The 23,408-nt window shown below is 40.9% G+C and overlaps 1 protein-coding gene and 1 long non-coding RNA gene across 2 annotated transcripts in view; both read left to right on the forward strand.

The window, feature by feature from the left end:
- Nucleotides 1-11,004: 11,004 nt before the first annotated feature.
- LOC109199275 (uncharacterized) lies at nt 11,005-14,304 on the forward strand. The gene is made up of 5 exons (XR_002059706.2): nt 11,005-11,473; nt 12,206-12,284; nt 12,869-13,026; nt 13,389-13,475; nt 13,857-14,304. It is a non-coding gene; the product is annotated as an uncharacterized LOC109199275 (long non-coding RNA).
- Nucleotides 14,305-18,117: 3,813 nt separating this feature from the next.
- reck (reversion-inducing-cysteine-rich protein with kazal motifs) overlaps nt 18,118-23,408 on the forward strand; it is a 78,010-nt gene continuing 72,719 nt past the window's right edge. The window contains exon 1 of the mRNA XM_005462289.3: nt 18,118-18,321. Coding sequence (XP_005462346.1) covers nt 18,249-18,321 — 73 coding nt within the window. The 5' untranslated portion in view covers nt 18,118-18,248. The remainder of the gene's footprint in view (nt 18,322-23,408) is intronic.

Below are 23,408 nucleotides of genomic sequence, written 5' to 3' on the forward strand. Positions count from 1 at the left end.
ACTTTGAGAATATAAAACAACAGGGCCTACATTAACCATACTAATATATGAAATATATTAAAAATGACCAGTGGTGAATTTAATTCAGTTGATTGTGCTACACTCCAAATTCAAGGTACATTTATTTCAATGTTATATAACTTTCTACCTTCTTTAGCTGGGCTCATCTCAGAGACGTTGTTGTTTAAGATGAATATATATAAATATGTCATATGTTGAGACAGATATTGTTCATTTTATATATTGTCCCCACTAGATTTTTGGAAAAAGTTTTAGTTACATGTATGGGAAAAAAATAACAAGTTGTGGTTATTTTGCATGATAAAAATGAAGGAATTTTGTTGGTTGGGTGAGTAAATGCTGTATCACAGATGCTACAAATAGCTACAAACACAATATACTTTATATTTTCATGTCATAGATGAACTTACCTCGAAATAAATCTGTGAAAAACTAAACTTGTAGAAATTTTTTTGGGGTTGATTATTTCTTTGTTGTAACAATACTTCTTGGAAATAAATCTTATACTGTTGGAAAGCCTGTTTATTTTCTCTTCAATGATGAAACTTTGCAAGGAAAATGAATTTGGGGTTGAGCATAAGAGTATGTGGTTTGCATCCATGAAAAACTTGCCAAACAACTTCCTCTGCTACTGACTCTTGTTTGGTGTCTCTCACTCTTTCCTAGCATCTTCCCAACGCTGGGTCTGCTGCGTGGCTCTGTCTTCTCCATTTGGATCGGTCTTGAGTCTCCTCTGGGGTGAGATCCACTAAGTGCATGTCTTCGGTCTTTGTGTCCATCCACCGCTTCTACGGTCTTTCTCGCGGTCGGCGGCCTCCAGGGTCGAGTCGGAGGGCTGTTCTTGACACCAAATTCTCCTCACTGCACATGATGTGTCCATGCGACCATAGGCACGCTTCCCTTATCTTCTTTTCGATCAGGACAACTCCGAGTCGTTTTCGAACACCTTCATTAGTCACACGATCCAGGCGGGTTAAGCCCATCATCCACCTGAGCATCTTCATCTCCATAGCATTGAGGATCTGCAAGTGTTTCTTGGTGGCTGATGAAGCTAGCCTCCTAACGCAGGCTGTTTAAGCTAAACAAGCTGCTGTTTCACATAATAAACCCTGTCAACCACAGTATTGCCTTCTGATTTAACAGTTAAAGCAGTAGAGACGAGCTGTTTACATGTGTGTGGAACTCTAGCTTCATTAACCAGGCCAGCTGTTAGCTTTTAGCTCACGCTAGCTAACCAGCGAGCAAAAGGACAGCCGAAGTTGCGGACACAACACCCACAAACTTATCTCACCACAACGTAGCGCCGAAAAAATGATGTGATTTGTTGTTGTTTAATCAAACTCAGGGCATGAGGAAAACCGCCTCCATATCCCCGCAGTCATGTGACGGACCTCTCTACATGTTAGAGGTGGACAAGGCCAAGGCCCAATCCTCCTCCCCAGTGTCCTAAAACTATTAAACATGTCCTCACCGCAACACACCAGAATAAAATTTAGTTCATTAGCAAGTACTTTACTGCATGCTGAGGTGGCAATTCAGCCATTTAATTTATGTGTGTTGAACTAAGGACACATCAAAAAGTTGCTTGACACACCATTAGCCAGACATCTACCTAACCACAGCTAAAAAGAAATTTAGAGTAAACTTACCGGGACACATTTCCTCGGGTTAGACGAAATGAGTTTTTTCACATTGAAATTTCAGTTTGTTTTGGCTCTTCCTTGGGCCGCTCTGCCCGCCATAGTGTATAACTGGTCATGTGACTACATGGCTACATCTGACTGGTGAAAGAGTTACAGGAAACTCCACTGGCGGCATGATCTATTATTAGTCGTATTATCTAATGTGTGAAATTAATTGTTTTTTAAAAAGTAACAAGTCGAATATTGCCAAATATAGCGGAGTAAAAGTAGCGTTCTTTCTTCAAAATGTACTCAAGTAAAAGTAAAAGGTATGGTGCAATAAAGTTACTTTAAAAGTACATTTTTGTCAAAAACTTACTCAAGTAAATGTAACGGAGTAAATGTAACTCGTTACTACCCACCTCTGGAACTGGTTTCACTTCAGCCAAACAGTTAAGTTATAGTTTACATCCATGTCTGTCCGCTCATGATACAGTATACCAGTGTAGTCAGTTATCGCCAAAAACTCACCTTTGATTACTGACTTGCATTCACGTCATCGATGAATCCAAGTAAACATTTGTAAAATTACATTATTAATAATTTTACCAGTGTAGTCAGTTACCCACCAAATTAGTCTATGCTAGTCAGTCAGCTAAAAGTCTTTACTTTAGCTTACATCTAAGCTAAAGTTAGCATTTGTTAGCATCAACCAAGAAGATCTGAGGCTAAAATTAGGGTTAGTGTAGTGAAGTTTACAGCAGTGGTAACTGTAAAATCTAAGTATTATTTTAGAACTTATTAAAGTCCTCAAATGATCCCTTCCTATCTCTACATCAATAGAACCGTGAAGTTTTTATGTTTCCCTGTTACTTACATCACTGGCTTTAGCTTATTAGCTAGCGCAGCTGTTTAAAACCCAGAGAGAAACAGACATATAACTGTAATATTTATGAAAACTGGTCCAGCCACTGGAGGGGAAATCTGGTGATATCATAGCAAAAAATAATTTTATATTAACTCAGATGGAAAGCTTCAGTCATGTTAAACCTAAATAAAGTTGCTTTTTAAAAGAGTCAAAATATTCCTAACTTAACTGGTATCATGCGGTGATCGTGGCTCAATGACAGTCTCGGTCGTTGTGTCCTTGGGCAAGACACTTCACCTACCGCCTACTGGTGTTGGCCAGAGGGGCCGATGGTGCGATATGGCAGCCTCGCCTCTGTCAGTCTGCCCCAGGGCAGCTGTGGCTACAACTGTAGCTTGCCTTCACCGGTGTATGAATGTGAGAGTGAATGAATAGTGGTATTGTAAAGCGCTTTGAGGGGTCCCGAAAAGCGCTATATAAATGCAATCCATTATTATTATCTGCTGTAACCAGATATCAAATAAATTTAGAATTTATACACGTTCTCGCCTTTTGGGGTCGTTGCTTCCACAATGCATTGTAGTAATTAAGAAAATTTTGAAAAATACCTGTAAATGACTAATACGAAAAATTCCTTCACATTTATACAATGCATAACACTGTATTTTTACAGAGTTTTCCTACAGTGTTTATTAAAAAACTTGACAAATCTTTAAACTTGGCACATCTTAAGTGGAAAAAAAGTGGACAGACATTGGTCACATAAGTAGAAGTACAGATAGTTGTGTTAAAATACTCTGCTTAACAAACTACAGGAGGTCGCAAAACACTAAGCAAAATGGTAGCTGGTATGACAGCAGTCTGTGTCATATTTGTTGAATTATCGTTCAGAATCAAATAATCCCATTTATTATAAGAGATTGTACCATTATAACATATGTCAACATTGCTCATCAGAGTTGTTACATTATTTGCAGGAATACTGTTAACAACATGTAAAATCTCACAAAACGTGTCTATCAAGTAGAAAAATCTATTTATTTCAGCTGTGGCCGAGTGTATGTGTGGCCAGTTTTAATCCAAAGCTGAGATGTGCTTCATGTTTGGGACTAATTTAGAACCATGCACAGTTCACGTGGAGCCAGTCCACAAATTACATCTGTACAGCTGTGTAATAAATACAATTAAACAGCATCTGTTAAGGGGACACAGCGACGTGCCAAATGGAAAACATAAACACTAAATTTATCTCTTACTACACGGACGACAACAATAGAGCTTTGTGCTGAAGCTTGGAGCCAGTTGACCAGGCAGTAACAGATGTCTCAAGGTTCTTACTGTAGGACTGCAAACAAGAGGCTCTCTCTTCCACACTGTCCACTACTGTTCTCTTTAAGACCTGTGTTATGACCCAGGTCATATCTTTTGTATTGTGTTCTGTGTTCACTCTTGCCTGCCTCAAGGTAGTGGTGCTTCTGTGTTTTCAATTATGTGCACCAGATGCACTAGATGGCATATGGCCATTGGTTGAAGACTGGAGGCGTCAACTTTGAGACAAGACCATCTGGGCTCTGCCTACTTCCTGAATCCAACCAGCCTGTGTTCTATGTGAGTACCAAGGAGTGCTGTGCTGTGCTGTGCTGTGCTGTGTGTGTGTGTGTGGGGGGGGGGGGGGGGGGGGCATCAAAGAAGCCCATTAGATAACCTTTCAGTCGATGTAGTCCCTGTGTGCTTACAGTTATCAATACCTTACTGATTTCTGGTCAGGTCTATGGTTATTATAAGAATGCTGTTATTCACCCACTGTTAAAAAAAACCTAAGCTTGACGCTTCTCTTCTCAGTAGCTACAGACCAGTTTCAAAATTTAGAAAAGGTAGTGGCTAAGCAGCTTATAGCTTTTTTAGATGAATACAACATTCTGGGTAAATTCCATTCTGGCTTTCGCAGAGCTCACTCTACTGAAACTGCACTTCTTAGAGTCTCCAACGGCATTTTGATGAGATGTGATGCAGGAGAATGCTCCGTTTTGTTGATTTTTGGACCTACCCTCTGCCTTTGATACTGTGGACCATCATACAGGGAGTGCAGAATTATTAGGCAAATGAGTATTTTGTCCACATCATCCTCTTCATGCATGTTGTCTTACTCCAAGCTGTATAGGCTCGAAAGCCTACTACCAATTAAGCATATTAGGTGATGTGCATCTCTGTAATGAGAAGGGGTGTGGTCTAATGACATCAACACCCTATATCAGGTGTGCATAATTATTAGGCAACTTCCTTTCCTTTGGCAAAATGGGTCAAAAGAAGGACTTGACAGGCTCAGAAAAGTCAAAAATAGTGAGATATCTTGCAGAGGGATGCAGCAGTCTTAAAATTGCAAAGCTTCTGAAGCGTGATCATCGAACAATCAAGCGTTTCATTCAAAATAGTCAACAGGGTCGCAAGAAGCGTGTGGAAAAACCAAGGCGCAAAATAACTGCCCATGAACTGAGAAAAGTCAAGCGTGCAGCTGCCAAGATGCCACTTGCCACCAGTTTGGCCATATTTCAGAGCTGCAACATCACTGGAGTGCCCAAAAGCACAAGGTGTGCAATACTCAGAGACATGGCCAAGGTAAGAAAGGCTGAAAGACGACCACCACTGAACAAGACACACAAGCTGAAACGTCAAGACTGGGCCAAGAAATATCTCAAGACTGATTTTTCTAAGGTTTTATGGACTGATGAAATGAGAGTGAGTCTTGATGGGCCAGATGGATGGGCCCGTGGCTGGATTGGTAAAGGGCAGAGAGCTCCAGTCCGACTCAGACGCCAGCAAGGTGGAGGTGGAGTACTGGTTTGGGCTGGTATCATCAAAGATGAGCTTGTGGGGCCTTTTCGGGTTGAGGATGGAGTCAAGCTCAACTCCCAGTCCTACTGCCAGTTTCTGGAAGACACCTTCTTCAAGCAGTGGTACAGGAAGAAGTCTGCATCCTTCAAGAAAAACATGATTTTCATGCAGGACAATGCTCCATCACACGCGTCCAAGTACTCCACAGCGTGGCTGGCAAGAAAGGGTATAAAAGAAGAAAAACTAATGACATGGCCTCCTTGTTCACCTGATCTGAACCCCATTGAGAACCTGTGGTCCATCATCAAATGTGAGATTTACAAGGAGGGAAAACAGTACACCTCTCTGAACAGTGTCTGGGAGGCTGTGGTTGCTGCTGCACGCAATGTTGATGGTGAACAGATCAAAACACTGACAGAATCCATGGATGGCAGGCTTTTGAGTGTCCTTGCAAAGAAAGGTGGCTATATTGGTCGCTGATTTGTTTTTGTTTTGTTTTTGAATGTCAGAAATGTATATTTGTGAATATGGAGATGTTATATTGGTTTCACTGGTAAAAATAAATCATTGAAATGGGTATATATTTGTTTTTTGTTAAGTTGCCTAATAACTATGCACAGTAATAGTCACCTGCACACACAGATATCCCCCTAAAATAGCTCAAACTAAAAACAAACTAAAAACTACTTCCAAAAACATTCAGCTTTGATATTAATGAGTTTTTTGGGTTCATTGAGAACATGGTTGTTGTTCAATAATAAAATTATTCCTCAAAAATACAACTTGCCTAATAATTCTGCACCCCCCTTTATTCTGCCAGATAGGCTGAGACACTGGGTGGGTATATCAGGGTCTACTTTGGACTCGTTCGAATCCTATTTGCATAAACGATCCTTTTCTGTGGCTACCTCGAAGTACAGTTCTTCTTCTACTTTTCTTGCCTATGGTGTGCCACAAGGTTCAGTTTTGGAGCCGTTATTGTTTTTGTTGTATTTACTTCCTCTTCAGCACTTATTGAGCACTTTTAAGGACATTTCGTATCACTACTATGCAGATGATATTCAGTTATATATCTCCTTTAAGCCCCAAGGTGTTTCCAAGCTACAGATTTTGCATAGGTGCATAGACTCCATTAGATGTTGGATGGCTGGAAATTTTCTTCAGCTAAATGAGGAGAAGACTGAAGTCCTTGTTTGTGCTCCTAAAAAATTTGTACCTAGTGTTATGGCAAACTTGGGTCCACTTGCTACATTTGCCAAAGCTTCTATCAGGAACCTTGGTGTTACTATTGACTCAGCTCTCACTTTGGACGCTCATGTTAAATCTCTGGTCCGCTCCTGTTTTTACCACTTGAGAAACATTGCTAAGCTGAGTCCCATTGTATCGTGCTCCAAATTAGAAATTGTCATTCATGCATTTGTTTCATCTCGTCTGGATTATTGTAATTTTTTGTTTACTTGTTTATGTAAAGCCTCAGCATCTGCAAGATGTTCAGAACGCTGCTGCAAAGCTTCTGAGCAAGTCCTCCAAGTACTCCCATGCCACACCCCTGCTGATCCAGCTGCACTGGCTCCCTATTTAATTCAGAATCCACTTTAAGGTTTTGACCTTGACTTTCAGGGCTCTACATGGACAATCACCAACCTATATCAGTGAACTTTTACATCCATACATTCCCAGCAGGTCCCTGAGGTCATGTGACCAGGGCTTGCTGGTTGTCCAACACACGAGGCTGAAAACAAAAGGCGACAGAGCTTTTGTAACTGTGGAACTCTCTCCCTTTGAGCCTGAGATCTGTGGACTCAGTGGTCTAAACAGCTAAAAACTCATCTTTTTAAACTTGCTTTGGTTGATTTTTATTTTTATGTTTTAGCTTCTATGTAGCACTTTGTGATTTTTATCTTGAAAGGTGCTATATAAATAAAATTTTACTTTACTTACTTCTATACATTGTATGCATAATATGTCTGAAAAGCAGTCCCAGTACCTGCAGGGATAGGAATCCTTTTTCCTTTAACAACTTTATTTAGTTTAGATATGTGAGAGACTTTTTGTTTGTTTATTTAGTTGTTGTTTTTTTGGCGTACCTGTCCCAATGTTGTTCTACCTTTAAATGATAAAATCTGTTTGAACTACAAAATCTCACAATAGTACTGGTCTTTGCTTGGGAACAGGAGAGTCACATTTGTGTTCCACTCTGTACTGGTTGGGGAGCACTGCCACCTTAAACTTTGACCTCACACAACCAGCGAGCACATTTGTTCACACAACCAATAGAAATGCAGAATGTCCCAGGTCGGGCATAAATAAATAAATAAGATAAACCCAGTGTTGTGCCAAAGCGTGATTTCCAATGTTAAGTTGTGTTCTATGTGTAATACCTTAAAATTAAATTAACTAAATAGACTGTATCTTTATGAATCCACATTATTGTACCTACATTATAACTAATCCAGTCCTGCTGTTTGTTTTTAATATGGTAGGGGATTTACTGAAAGGCTATGACTTAGCTAAGCGGTCTCCAACCCCCAGGCCGCAGACCGGTACCGATCCATGAGTCTTTTGGTAACGGGCCGCGAGAGTTGAAGCTCGGGTGTGAAATTTATGGTTTTCAGGGTTTTTATCACGGTTTAGCATAATTTTTGTAATCGTTTTTTTTCATTTACTCAGTTTCCCAGGGTCTTTTTCTGTGTGTTATGAATAAATCTTCTTTTTTTGGTACCGGTACTGGTTTTATTTTGTTGTATTTATCCACGACACCTTAAAGGCTGGTCCATGAAAATATTGTCAAACATAAACCGGTCCATGATGCAAAAAAGGTTACAATAATGGAGGAAGCTCGCTTCTGCAAAAAGTTCACCTCTCAAAGTGAGAGAAACGGTGCCTGAAATGAAAATCAGACTGTTCTTCAAACTTTCTTTTGGTAACAAAGTAATATTTCCAACTTTAGCACATGGTAATCAGACTATTAGAAGTGTTCGAACTCTAAAGAGAATTTGTAAAAGACTTGGGCTGTTTAGAGGGAAGATTCAGTCAGACTAGCCTTTGTCCAACAAGAGATCATGACCAATGGACAGATGCAAGTTCAGCTTGACGGTTGAGAAGATGTCAGTACAACTGCAGAGGGCCAAATGCACTGTGGCACATGGATGGCTATGACAAATGACAGAAGTAAATGGACTGGTTCTTATACAGCACTTTTCTACTCTTCTGAGCACTCAAAGCGCTTTGCACAACTTGTGCATTCACACCAGCACAGTGATTTCTAACTAACATTCACACACACATTCATACTCCAATGGATGCATCGGAGAGCAATTTGGGGTTAGTATCTTGCCCAAGGATATTTGGCATGCAGACTAGGGGAAGCCAGGAATCGAACCACCAACCTTCCGATCAGTAGATGACCTGCTTTACCGCCTGAGCTACAGGCACCCCAGGTGGTGTGTACAATGGGACTTAATCAATGCGAGCTTATGACCCACGCTTACTGGGAATTACTCATTCATGGGAAATAATTGCAATCCCCAATCCATATCACGAGTGGGGTTCACCGGGTTACCCACGCCTGTCGGCGAAGGGTAGAGACACGCAGATCCTGGATTGCTATCAGTGGCTGCATAGATGGTTTAAGCCACTATGTTTTATGGATGAAGGCTTATACCACAAACAATTACCCTGAATTGGTGGGCTACCCTATGCAAACAGAGAGCACAATTTTGAATGAACTTATTTCAAACTTTTCAGGATGATGGTCACTTCACAGATTTTTCGTTTGGACAGTTTTATCCAGTTCTGCTTTCTTAATCTTATTCAGGTAAAAGTGTACTCATGCTCTGTAATGTCTCAGCTGCAAAGGTAGAACATTTAAATATAGTAGTGTTATTAGAAATTACAAAAGGTCTTTTAAAAAATGAAATATGAATTTTATTTCCATTTTAATACTTTGATGGAATTGTATTCGTGTTATCAGTGGAAGTAATTGCACAGGTGCATGGAGCATATTTGTTTTTATTGCCACATGGTTTAAATTACGAGGGAGTTGGGTCCCAAGCACTCCTGTGGGCATAGTTTCAGAACATGTATTCAACAGTAAATGTAGCATCACTCTGTGTCCATGGGTTGTTTGGTGAAAGTGCTAATTTGTTGTTGCTGCTTGGTTTTACATTAAATATTCATCACTTTCTATGTCTGTTGATTAATAACTTCATAAGCCTCAACTCTGGCTAAACGTATTGGTACATGGTCCGTGTCATACATTTATACTGTGCTGTTTTTCATGCAGGATGAACTTGATGAAATTGTGAACACATGGAACTCGCACAAAATTCTGCTGTTATGTGCTGGATTGTCTCAGGGGCATCTTTACACAGCCTGCACCTGGGGTCTTGCCTAGTGTGATAGACCCCAGCCTCTATGGATCTTGTACTCAGAGCTTGTTCTTGTGCTGCCACGATTAGTGCCTCTGTGCTGTCTTTCAGTCCAGCTTTGTCCAGCCACTGGTAGGATTTCTGGATGTCAGCCACCTCCGCTATCTGCCGGTGGTGTAGGGGCCTGTCCTTCCATGATGGTGCCTCCTCTTCCTCCTCATTCTTGGGTTTCTGCTGAGGTATTCACTGAGCATGCAGTCGGTTGTGGCCGTCTTCCTGATGTATTCATGGATGTTCGTTGTCTCATCCTGGACTGTGGTGCTGACACTCAGTAGTCCCCGGCCTCCTTCCTTCTGCTTAGCGTACAGCCTCAGGGTGCTGGACTTAGGGGGGAAACACTCCATGTATAGTAAGGAGCTTCCTTGTGTTGTCAGCAGTGGCTTCTATCTCCTCCTTTGGCCAGCTTATTTATCCCAGCAGGGTACCTGATCATGGGCAGCGCATAGGTGTTGATAGCCTGGATTTTGTTCTTACCGTTCATCTGATTCCTCAGGACTTGCCTGACCTTCTGCAGGTACTTAGTGTTTGCAGCTTTCATAGCGGCTTCTTCATGGTTGCCATTTTCCTATTGTGCATGTGTGTGTGTGAGTGTGAGTGTGTGTCATTTTTCCAATAGGACAGTTGGTATCTGTGAAATTGCTGTTGCTCAAAGAATTGCTAATTACATCATGCTTGGTTTAACATTGTTTTTCTTCAACTTCAAAAGCAGCGGCTCTACTCTGAGCCCCTCCTGGATGGCTGAACTCCTCTCCCTATCTGCCCAGCCACCCTTCGGAGGAAGCTCAGTTCCGCGGCTTGTATCCGCGATCTTGTTCTTTCGGTCTCTACCCACAGCTCGTGACCATAGGTGAGGGTAGGGACGTAGACCCACCGGTAAATTGAGAGCTTCGCTTTTATATTCAACTCTCTCTTCACCACGACGGACCGGTACAGCGTCCGCATTACTGCAGCCACAGCACCACGCTCCTTTCTCCCATCACTCGCGAACAAGACCCCGAGATACTTAAAGTCCTCCACTCTGGGGCAGGAACTCGTCCCTGACCAGGAGTGGGCACTCCACCCTTTTCCAGCTGAGGACCATGGCCTCAGATTTAGAGGTGCTGATTCTCATTCCCACCGCTTCACACTTGGCTGCAAAGCCTTCCAGTGTGAGCTGGAGGCCACCACCCGATGAAGCCAACAGAACCCCATCATCAACGAAAAGCAGAGATGAGATTCTGAGACCACCCACACTGTAAAAACGATAACTAGTAATTGTTGATTTGAGTAAAGTTTTCAAATTAAACTGACTTAGAAATAAAACTTTCCATTTACAACCTAAAATAGCTTGTCTGCCCAACAAATTTCTTCCATTGTTGTCCTAACTAAGATTTTCTAGCGAGCATAACAAAGATTATCAACTTTTGAGTAGATTTTTTGAGTCGAGTTGGGAACCGGTGGGAAACCCCGTAGGTGCCTGGCACATGTGGTCTGAATAAGTTTGAACTAGACCAAACGAGTCTGAGCAGACTGTGTGATAGTGGTTTGTCGATGTGTTCTGAACTGAAAACCTGCTAAGAAACTTTGAACAAACGTGGCCAAAGTTGGATGAAAATTACAATTTTTCGACCATTACGGATTTTACCTGGTCTGAAGTTGGAGTGTATTATTTGACCATTTTTTGGACAGGTGCGGGAGCTGCCGGCCATTTGCCCTAGCAGGTGAGCTAACGACATCTGTTATTATGATTTTCTACAAGCGCTAGGCTGCATCCTCCTGAGGACCCAGGAGGGTGGAACGAGTAAAGCACTGAAAAAAAGCCAAGCAATAACATATTTAAGTCATCTAAGGGACTTATATATCATGTTTAAGCTAGCGAAGGACCGCGCGGGGGGTTGAAAATGATATGCCAGGAGTTCGCTGCTCTAGCGAGCCTTGAATCCCCAGCTAGCTATCGAAGCTGGTGGTAACAGATGTCTCCGAAAACGTAGAAGCATTTTTGCAAAAATGTGTTGTCTTAATAAACTGAGCAGATATTTGAAATTTACACAGCTACATTCTCGCCTGAAAATACCTTAAAAGTTTACTTTGTGACCCAGAAAGAGTAATAAGAGTAATATTAAAACTATTCAAACAAATATTCAAACAATGGCTGCCGCCATTGTTTGAAACTAGAATCGGCTGGGCCGCGCTATGAATTCTGGCATAGGGTGGGCCACGAAGGATACACCTGACCCATCCTTCAAAGCTGTGGAAAGTATTGTATTGTTTTGAGAGCCTTTTTGTTGGTGGAGTATTGATTTTATGTACAATTCCACGGGTAGACGCGATCTGTACGGTCCGACTTTGCACATGCGCAGTAAGGATCGGGGAGTCCGATCCGTAACTTTTTTTTCTCGTTTTTTTTCTACATTATATTGAAATGTTTCATTATTGCAAACATTTTCTCTCAGGCGGAGAGAGGTCGTGGAGTGTCAGCCTATGGTATCTGAGGTCCAGGAGAGATGACCTGCGCTGTTTTCCTCTGAGGAGGTAAGACTGTCCTAATTTATTTATAATTTAATTATTATTCAAATTGGGCATGATTTATACTTATATTGAAGCAGTACGGTATTTGCTGGGGTAATGCATTGGCCAACTTTATTATCTTGTGCTACCACTCCAGTCAAGGCCCTTGCCAGTGTTATATTGAAATCCTTACCCTGAACATTTCTGCCAGTACAAGAGTCCCCATGCTAAATCGAAATTGTGAAACAGAAAGGCAATCTCATAATTTTGACTTAGCATGTATTTTTTTTCTTTTTGTGCTAGAAATAGGACTTCTATAGTCTGAGATTGTTAGGGAAAGAATACTAAGGCAGGTCACAGAATCTGATTGGTCACAGATTTTGGTGCAACTTAGAACATAATATGTATTTTCATATTGATACTGGGTTTTGTGGGGGGTGTTTCTATTCCTGTGCAAAAGACGTATTCATGAGAGATTTTTGAAGTAGGTAGGTTTTGCTGTTGATGACACAGTCAGGCATATAACATGGTGCAGACTGTCCAAGACAGCTACCCAGGAATTTTCTGTGCTGAATAAATGACAATATTTTGGTGAATGTATTGTTTAGATATCTGAAAATTTCATCGGATCACAAGCAAAGACCTCCTGGGGACCTTCAATGCATCCCTTGACAAAGTTGTGCCTGGCCTGCTGAAACCGTACTGGTCTAAGAAGGGAGCTCTTGGTGAGGAGATGGAAGACCTCCTGGATAAACTTGATGAACAGGTGAGTGCTCCTTTATCTGACATTTTTAGAAGAGAGTATACTTTTCTCTTAACAGAAACTGAAAAAGATGTTGGCTTCAAACAAAACACATCAGTGGATATGTCAGTAAAAATGAATGTCATGAGTCATTGCTTTGTTCTTATTTGGCAGTATTTTATTTAATTTGTAAAACGAAAGTAAAATTGTTAACATGGTGTTGTTGTTGTTGTTTTTTTTGGGGGGGGGGTTGTACGTTTTGCGTGTTGCTGGGTCTGACCTGTGCTTTACTTTCATTACTATGAGAGTTCTGATTTTGCATTGTGTATAGTACACCATGTTACTTCACTAATTGAAATTCTTGTTTTCCACTGAATACTCTTTAGACATCCAATACTGTGTCCAACGGGCACTGAGAGGCCTGCCCATTTTCCTCAAGAGAAGATGCAACAGAGGTTTTCCTGAAGTGCTTAGTAAGTACAAAAAAGTAATGCAAGTAAAACTAATTGCTATGAGATGTTTTTAAAGGATGAGTTTATCCAAAATGGAAATGTACACTTTCTCAGTGCAGTCCAGATAATTTTATAGTGGGGATTGCAGTTGTCATAACTCTCACTCCTTTTTTTCTGCTGAGCAGCAGCTGGGCATTGTTAGTGGTTGTTCCATAGCAGAAAATATTTTTGTACAAAACTCACAAGGTGGCATTAATTAAAAGAAAATAAGCTTTTTCTTCTTAAAACCTCCATGAGTCAAACGACCAGCATGGTATAGAGGTTAAAGTTAAAATCTTTAGAAATTTGTTTTGTCTTTAGTTTTTCTTAGCTTTCAATAATTCATATTTTACTTTTCTTCAGGACACTGACATTTTGGAACCAGTGTTGAACGGTGCATCAGTTGCCATCCTCACCATCCTACAAGATGACGATGCTGATACGTCTGTGCGAGAACATGCAGTTGTGTTGGAAGGGGACATCGTGCTACAGAACATTCCAGATCTCTCTACTGCCCTGGCACACCTCTTTGGCCTTCTGTATGCCCTCGACATTGATTATCCAAAGCAGATGAGTTTTACCTTTGAAGCAATTCAGGCCATCTTATTTTGGCCTGGTCGGACAATATGAAGGTGAAGTGGATAAATCATTATTCGAAATGTAAATTTTAGTCAGATGAATCTGTATTGTTGAGAATATATGGTGAAAATTTGTCTTGTAGTATTTTAAAAGATTTGTTATAGTGTTAGTTTCCTCTTCATTGATGGTAACATTTCTAAGAACTTTTAACTTCCATAGTTCATCATAGTAAGCCTGTGTAAAATGTCAATGTCTGGGTGCATAGGCATTCGTTTGTAGCACTACCCTATTTAATGTGCAATAGTTATGTTCAGCTTTTACAAGACGGTCAGGGTGTGTGTGCATGAATTATTAAGTTGCTGGACACTTTTCTTTTTTGGTTCTGGACTCTGGAATTTTAACGTCTCTGCTGGGGTGCTCAAAGCACCCAAAAGAAACTGGCAACACGTTTTTGTTTGTTTGTTATTTCTTTTCTTTCTTTCTTTTTGTTTTTTTTAACAGAAATTCACCCTACTACCCATGACATTCTGAAATGTACTGAAAAGACTGTTGAACAAAATAAATAAGCTTTTAGATAACATTGAATTGTGCTTTGTTTTATTCTATATCTATTTATTAAGTGTTTTTTCAAGTATAATAACAACATACATTTTCCTTTGTTTATATAGGTAAATTTTCAACTCACTGGAGTAAGAATTGTATGATTACTCAACAAGAATATCTGTGTTTGGTGAAGGCAGAAATACATGGCATTGAAACCAGAATTTCTTCGTTAGACTTCCGGGATTATCCTAATTAGGTGAACAAGAAGATCCAAGTTGGCAGAACTTGTAAATCTTAGTTGAGTCAACAACAGTTGGCAAAAGTTGAGAAAACTCAAAAATCTCTTGCATCATGTTGCCTTGAAATTTTACGTTTTCTCAACATTTTCTTTTTTACAGTGCAAGTGAAAACCTTCCACCACTTGGCTATGCCTAGAAATTCTGTCCATAAAATTATTACAAGAATCGGTGATAAAGGGCAGCCCTGGCAGAGTCCTTCGTCCACCAGGAACAAGTCTGCCTTTTTGCCAGCTATAGGGACCAAGCTCTTGGGCCAGACACCCCATACTTCCACAGCACCTCGCACAGGACACCCCGAGGGACACGGTCAAATGCCTTCTCCATGTCCACAAAACACATGTAGACTGGTTGGGCAAATCCCATGCAAGTATCCTTAAGAGGATAAAGAGCTGGTCCAGTGTTCCACGACCAGGACGAAAACCGCATTGTTCCTCCTGTATTCGAGGTTTGACTAACGGATGGACTCTCCTTTCTAGCACCCTGGCATAGACTTTCCCAGGGAGGATGAGGAGTGTGATCCCCCTAACCTCCCACAGATGTTTCCTGGTAGTCATTACAAATCTTTAAGTTTGTTTTAAAAGGTTATTACCTGGTTATTAATGTTATTAAATGGAAGCAGGCAGTTTTGCATTTTGCAGCTCCTTTTCCTGCTTATTACACAGAATCAACCATGGGTAATTGGGTGGTAATAACTTAGAAATTACCATATTATTACATTCTTGTTTGGACCTTGTTTTAGCTGTGGTAGCTACCTGGTTTATGAGCAACTTCAGTATCTCCGATGTGCTATTGCTGTGTGATTTATTACTATTACTAAAGGCTACTTGCCACCGAGCTAACATGGTTAGCTGAGGTTAGTTCATAGACTGCGAACTGTTAGACTTGATGGATGGCATTAGCAACCTGCTAGCTGTAAATAATCATGTGCAGTTCTGAAAGCAGACAAAAAGAAAAAATATTACTGATACAGAAATAGTTTTCTATATGAGAACGCTGCAACAAGTGCAGCCTTACCTAATGTCCACCCTACATTTACTCATTTTATATTACGATTTAAAAATCTAATTGGTGGCAGATGGCCCCGCCCCTCCTTGAGCCTGGTTCTGCCGGAGGTTTCTTCCTGTTAAAAGGGAGTTTTTCCTTCCCAATGTCACCAAAGTGCTTGCTCACAGGGGGTTGTTGTTGGGTTTTTCTCTGTATGTATTATTGTAGGGTCTACATTACAATATAAAGCAGCTTGAGGCGACTGTTGTTGTGATTTGGTGCTGTATAAATAAAATTGAATTGAATTGAATTGAATTGAATTATTGGTATGGCGAGTAGCCATCAGTAATAGTAATAAATCACACAGCAATAGGACATCCATGTAGTTGTAAAAAGCATGACAATATATCAAGTAATCCAAAGTATTCAGAATACGTTACTCACATTGAGTAACTTAATGGAAAATGTTACAAACTACATTTTGGGCCATGTAATCTGTAGCGGAAATACATTTTAAAAGTAACCTTCCCAACACTGGTTATGGATTTCAGGCCTATTCAAATGGATAAGGAGCTTCATCAACAAACTCAAAACCACAATGGTAAATGGCCTGTATTTGTGTAGCGCAATAGAAATGTAGTGTGAAAAGTAACATTTTACCAGCAAAATTTTACAAGAAAATGCTGACAGTCTTGGTAACCTTTTAAAAGTATTCACCCACCTGCCTTCCATTTTTCAGTAGGAAAATCATGGCGAATGAATGCCACTTTAACTGTTGTACCAAGGCTGCATAAAATTCAGACCAGGAGCAGGTAAGTACATCTCTCAGCATCCCTGATCCACTGCCTGCTTCTTCTGTGTTGTCTGAAAGTATACGCTTCACATTCAGTGTTTTTCTCCAAATCTCTGCATCAGAGAAAGCAGTAATCATATCAAACACCACGGCATCTTCTTCAGGATCTTTTGGCTTTGTTGCAGTGTAGAAGCATAACATTGTCAGCCTCGCTGCCTCATACATATTGCCAATAGACTGTCAGGTGTGATCAGTAAGGTGGTTCAAGTCGCAAACGTCAAACTATTTCAGATCCCTTAGGAGATATGCCATCAGGAAAAACATTTCCTTCCTGAAGAATATCTTTTAATCCATTAAGTGGCCATTTGAATTTTTCTCGGTCCACCACCCTGCTTTGCTCTCACCTGTTTGGCTATTTTTCCATCATTGTGTATCCATCCTATCTCAACATTTCATGTTGCTTTTTGCTTCTTTGTCTGCCTTATTCTTGCATCTGCATGTGAGGTCTTCTCCTTTGAACTTTCATTTCTGTTTTTCATTTTCTCACAAAGTTTCTGCAGAAGTCCTAAAGTCCTAGTTTTCTTTTTGAAAGTGGTTGTTTGCTTTGGCAGAAACTGAAGAAGGCAATTCGGTCTCTGTAGGAGGAGATGTAATTTGCCAAAGTTGCATCACCATCAATATACACAAAAGAAGAAAGAAAAGACAGTCATTTTCTTCAATGTTTACGCTGCAAAGCAATGTTAAGGTTAAGCCTCTTAGGTCACCACTAATGCCAGTAGGAAAGTACTGACTGTAGTTAGCAGAAAAGCTATCTATTTTATGCGGGAAGAAATACAATAATGGAAGAAGTGAGCTAAGGGATAGCCTTTCAGTAAATCTTTCAGTAAATCTCTCTTGTGTTAGCTAATATGGTGTGATAATATATATACATATATATATATATATATGTGTGTGTGTGTGTGTGTGTGTGTGTATGTTATTGTTAACATTCATTAAAGTTTCTCACTGTACTAAGAGTAAATTATGAATATATTACTCATATGGGTAGGCAGCGAGCGTCTGTAATACAAAAACTGCTCAACTGCTGGGGACCACTCAGCTCGGCCACGCCAAAAACTCACTGAAATCCGACACGTTTCTTCAGTGAGTTCATTCTGACATTAAAGTCTTTTATGTCAGATTTCTGCCTTTTTCTCTGACTCGTGTTTGATGACCTCAGTAGTTCTAAAGTCCAAAGCTGATTAGGAGTACTGACTGCTAACAGACTGTGACTGGGAGGCACTAATATAAATCTTTATGTCTTTTTCGCTGAGAAACATAATAACAGTGACAGTAAACATGAGGGTTAAACTGCAGCATACACTGAACAGACATCGAACATCTACTTAACCGGGCTCCGGCTTCAATCTGCGCATGCTCTCTGCGGTCGCCAAACCTGGGGTTGTGGACATAGGGAGGGATAGAGAGGGCAGCGAGAGAGCGAGCGGCGACCCAATGAGCAACATGTTACTTTTTCTATGTCTTCTTATCCACGATGCACTTTAGGATTTCAATAAGATGCGTCTGTGTTTCCAGATAACCAGTTTCCTTCTCGCCGTAAACTTTTACAGCCGGCCAGTGCGAGCTCAGGGTGAGTGTGTGCGTTATATTCTTAAACTCGACTAACTCAGATGTTCGTCTGCTTTAATGTTGTGCTGAAAAACGACTGACTGTGTTTATTCAGTGACAACTGGCATCGCATTCACCGTAGAGATGTACTAAGACTCCACTTTCTTCATATTCTTACAGTTGGTTACTTTACTGTTGGTAAATTTAGATACCACACAAAGTCGTCATTGGCTTTTATTCTGAAACTTTAAAGTGTTTGGGTAAATTTCCAAAAGCATTATTATGGTTCACTGTTGATAAATAACAAAGGTTGTACTGGTTCACACTGCAAGCTACCGCCCACCAAGGAATGTGTAAGTGTGGAAATAACGGTTTAAACACTCTCACACACACACACATTTGGAAAGTTGGAGCTCCACAGTGATTGGAGATTTTCCTACGCGACGAACATTCACAAGAGGATTTAGTGGTACATGTTGGGCGTGCGGCGTTTCCGATCATCTAAATAACATTCAAATTAGTGAAAGCATTGAGGTGGACGTTAGCTTTACCCTCCTGCGAAACGCGACGTATTGAGTTGACGTCTTGTTTTACGTACACAGAAGCCTTCGGGCTTTTAAGGACAAAGATCAAAGTTAATATAAACTCTTCCCAGAATGTATCCTTTTGTCATTTATGAATGCATGCTTTCAAAAGAGCAGATTTGTTTCTTGTGTGACAAATTACCGGGTAAAGGAAGGAAACGGGGCGGACATAGCGGATCGGGTGGGGGAGTTAAAAGGGATCGACGGCAAGCGAACGTCATGAGCAGTTTAACGTGTATATACAGAGCTGCTAGGAAGAAGTCTTTATGTGTTTTATTTATCACTGTTCAGTTCGGCTTCTATAAATGTTCCCCAACACATGTGTAAGTTAAATAAACAAAATGAAAATGTAGTCCTGAGTTAGGTCTCTGTCTGTGGTGAGAAGGGCATGCTGGCTGCTGTTTGAATAAAAGAAAGAGCCCATGTAAACATGAATGAAGAGCCAATCATTAATGCTTTTCATGAACTCTCTGGGACCTGATCAAAAACTAAATCAAAGTGACCTTTGATTAGCTTTGACTTGCTAATTGGTAAAGTCAGCATGGAGGACGTGCTTGATCCATTTCGAACATTTTTGCCTTTACCTGTTTTAATGTGATTTAATATCATTTGTGCCAGACCCCCTTAGTGGGTGTCTTATCTAAAGGGACTCAACTAGCAGTGTGTGAACTGGCGAGCGCTTTGATGTTCAGTGCACATGGGTGCAGGATGTGGATTTGCTCTGGCTAAATATCTGTTTTTTCACCGCTTGCACATCTGTCCTCAACATGAAAGAAACAAAAGACTTAGATCCTCATTCGGGGTGCATATTGTTGGTCAGGCTGGCGACGGTAATAAGGCTCTCACCATGTGTTAAACTGATGACCGGCCTTTAGTTGATACTGTTTTCTTCGCACTTTGTGTAGAAATTCCACACATTTTTTTGCTCTGCTGAGTTTTTTGCAAAATTTCTCTCTTCTGCTCGCTTGATGTGACTCGGTTGTGGAGGCTAGCCATGAGAGAATGCATCTGGAACCAATTTGACTCCACGGAGCCTTAGGGGAAGAGGAGGGACGTAAATGGCAGCCCTTTTCTTTCCATGTCCACTGTGAGCAGACATGGGCCTGAGTCTCCGAAGCTTAATTATAGTTCGGTGAACAGAAGATTAAAGTGGAGCACACAGAGTTGCATTTCTTGGCCGGGGTTTGGAATATTGCTGAATTGACTCGGAAATAGAAACAGAAAACCATTTTTTGCTTTTTGTCAGACTAAAAAATCAAAGATTAAAAAAATGAGAAAGAAATCGAAAGAAATTATAAAAGTAAACAAGGTTTGATTTGAGTTTAACAGGGCAACGACCTGTTCTCAACACATAGCAGTAGTAGCAGTAATTATCATTTTATGTTATATCGATCCTTTCTCTGCCGCTTATCCTTTTAATGGATTGTGGGGGGGTCTGGAGCCTATCCCAGTGAGGTGAGACGCAGGCTACACCCTGGACAGGTTGCCAGTCTGTCACAGGGCTAACACATAGTCAGTGTTGGGAAGGTTACTTTTAAAATGTATTCCACTACAGATTACAGATTACATGCCCCAAAATGTATTTTGTAACGTATTCCGTTACGTTACTCAATGAGAGTAATGTATTCTGAATACTTTGGATTACTTAATATATTATCATGCTTTTTACAACTACATGAATGTACTATTGCTGTGATTTATTACTATTACTGAAGGTTACTCTCTATACCAATACCAACTAGATGTTAAAATCTTAATATAAATGAGTAACAGTAGGTGGACATTAGGTAAGGCTGCACTGTTTGCAGCGATCTCCTATAGAAAACTATTCCGCGCGTATATAAAACAGGTCCGCGGCTCTGAACCGTAGTAAAGGGACCTCTGGCTAATACGTCGGGTTCGTGTCGGGCTCGTAGCCGAAAACTAGCTTTACTTTGTTGTCTGGGTCAACTTTACTAGCGAGAGACAGAGAGAGGCGTTGAAAGGCTGCTCCAACGAAACTTATTGTTTCAGAGGAAAACACGAACACAGCGTACAGTCGAGTCTTAATAGCTTACTTACAGCTGGGCTGCACTGCCCATCAGGCTGCATTCTTTATGGCTGTGCCTGTAACACTCTGCCTGTTGCCTTCATATTAAATCATTTTTGTGAATAATTTTTTAAAATATTTCTTCACGTGATTATGCGGCCGCAAGTAGAGGTGACATGGGCCGCGAGATTGAGACACAGACATTAGAGCCTCTTAATGCGTGTTTGTTTGGTTTTCCACCGGTGTGGAATTACCAAAAATAGAGAGGGCACAGCCTAACATATGAAACAGGAAAAGACCGCCATGTAATCCCTTTATTTCAACAAAGTAAAAGTATTCTGAATACCACCTTTTAAAACGATAACTGTAACTGAAAACAGTTACTCATTATTTGTACTTTAAATACGTAACACTGGTACATGTATTCCGTTACTCCCCCAACACTGCAAATAGTTAACCGAACCTCACTAACTTCGTGTCTTTGGGAGGAATTAGTACCCAGAGAGAACCCACACAAACACAGGGAGAACCCAGCCTGATGGGGGAATTAAACACAGAACCTTGTTGCTGTGAGGTAACAGTGTTAACCACCATGCCATCTGTTATAATGTCATGACAGCATATCATATATTTTTCTCAAAATCCTCACTTTGATAGTTCCAGCATTCCCAGTGTTTTGCTTGGACAGAGATTGCTGACCCCCGTACTTTGCTCCCCAGAGACTTAGTTGAAAACACATTGCTATCAAAGGCAGGATCAGCATAGCTGTGGGTTGTAAACACACATTTTCAGAACAAGAGAATGAATCTCAGAGTAAAACATTATGATATTCTGTGGAACCAGCTTCCAGTTTGGATTCAGGAGACAGACACTATCTCTACTTTCAAGATTAGGCTTCAAACTTTCCTTTTTGCTAAAGCACATAGTTAGGGCTGGACCAGGTGACCCTGAATCCTCCCTTAGTTATGCTGCAACAGACGTAGGCTGCTGGGGATTCCCATGATGCATTGAGTTTTTCCTTTCCAGTCACCTTTCTCACTCACTATGTGTTAATAGACCTCTCTGCATCGAATCATATCTGTTATTAATCTCTGTCTCTCTTCCACAGCATGTCTTTATCCTGTTTTCCTTCTCTCACCCCAACCAATCACAGCAGATGGCCCCGCCCCTCCCTGAGCCTGGTTCTGCCGGAGGTTTCTTCCTGTTAAAAGGGAGTTTTTCCTTCCCACTGTCGCCAAAGTGCTTGCTCATAGGGGGTCATATGATTGTTGGGTTTTTCTCTGTATTTATTATTGTGCTATCTACTGTACAGTATAAAGCGCCTTGAGGCAACTGCTGTTGCGATTTGGCGCTGTATAAATAAAATTGAATTGAATTGAATTGAATTGAATTGAACATTAAGTCATGATTTCTGCCTCCAGTAGGAAACACACTTTAGTAAGGGGCCTTTCTTGGTCAGCAACTCTTCCCATTGTCCATGAATCCAGAGCCAACGTCTTGTCAATGAAAAGCCACAGAGTCATAAAGTTGTGCTTTATGTCAGACCACTTAGGTCTTTCCTACAATATTTGCTGAAGCAGGTATTCCTTGGAAAACCTCCATGGGAGATCAGCCATAGACTGGACCTATACTCAGCAGCGACGTGCAGATGTTATCCTTTTGAACTTCTCTTAGGAAGGAGGGAGGAAGGGAGATGTCTTTAATAAGAAGAGATGTTTGGGGGTTAATGCTTCTAAATCATTGGGGTCTTTACATGGCTTAGTGATTGTTGTTGGCGCTGACAGGCATTAACCCTTCCACTGCTGCTCTGTTTTCTGCTGCTTTCAGTTTGCTCCATGTCTCTTCTGACTGTTTCTCCTCTTATTTAGAAGAGCTAAGTTCCTGCTTTTATTCTTCCTGTCAAATCATCCTGGACTCTGTGGCTCCATTAAAAACCAGGCAGCCTAAGGCTACGTCCACACTAATGCGTTTTCGTTTGAAAACGCATCGTTTTCTCTCCGTTTTGGCCTCCCGTCCACACTGAGCTTTCCTCAAGGAAAAACGCAGCGTTTTGAAAACGCTCTCGAAAACGCATAAATTTCAAAACACAGCTGTCCCGTCGCAGTGTGGACACACGAAAACGCAGACTTTCTAAATGTATTTTAGTCATGTGATGCAGTCATGTGACCAAATAAACAAAGATAGCGGAGTGCATTATACAGCAGTTGTTTTGATTGCTCTCAATTTTGACAGCCCTAAAAAAGATGAATATCAGTTTGTACGTGCTCCAGACAGCTTTTCTTCAAATTCTTTAATTCTCACTCGCTTTTGCGCATGCGCAGGATTGGAACGTAAGCGTTTTGGGCCGTTTCAATGTGGACGCACAACTCTGTGAAAACGACGGAAAACGCTAGTGTGGACGCGGAGCGTTTTCAGATGAAAACGCCGTTTTCAAATCTGTCTGGGCTAGTGTGGATGTAGCCTAAGGCTAAAGCTGAGGCTAATGACAGAACCTGT

The sequence above is a fragment of the Oreochromis niloticus genome, linkage group LG9, assembly GCF_001858045.2.
Source record: "Oreochromis niloticus isolate F11D_XX linkage group LG9, O_niloticus_UMD_NMBU, whole genome shotgun sequence".
Lineage (NCBI taxonomy): Eukaryota > Metazoa > Chordata > Actinopteri > Cichliformes > Cichlidae > Oreochromis > Oreochromis niloticus.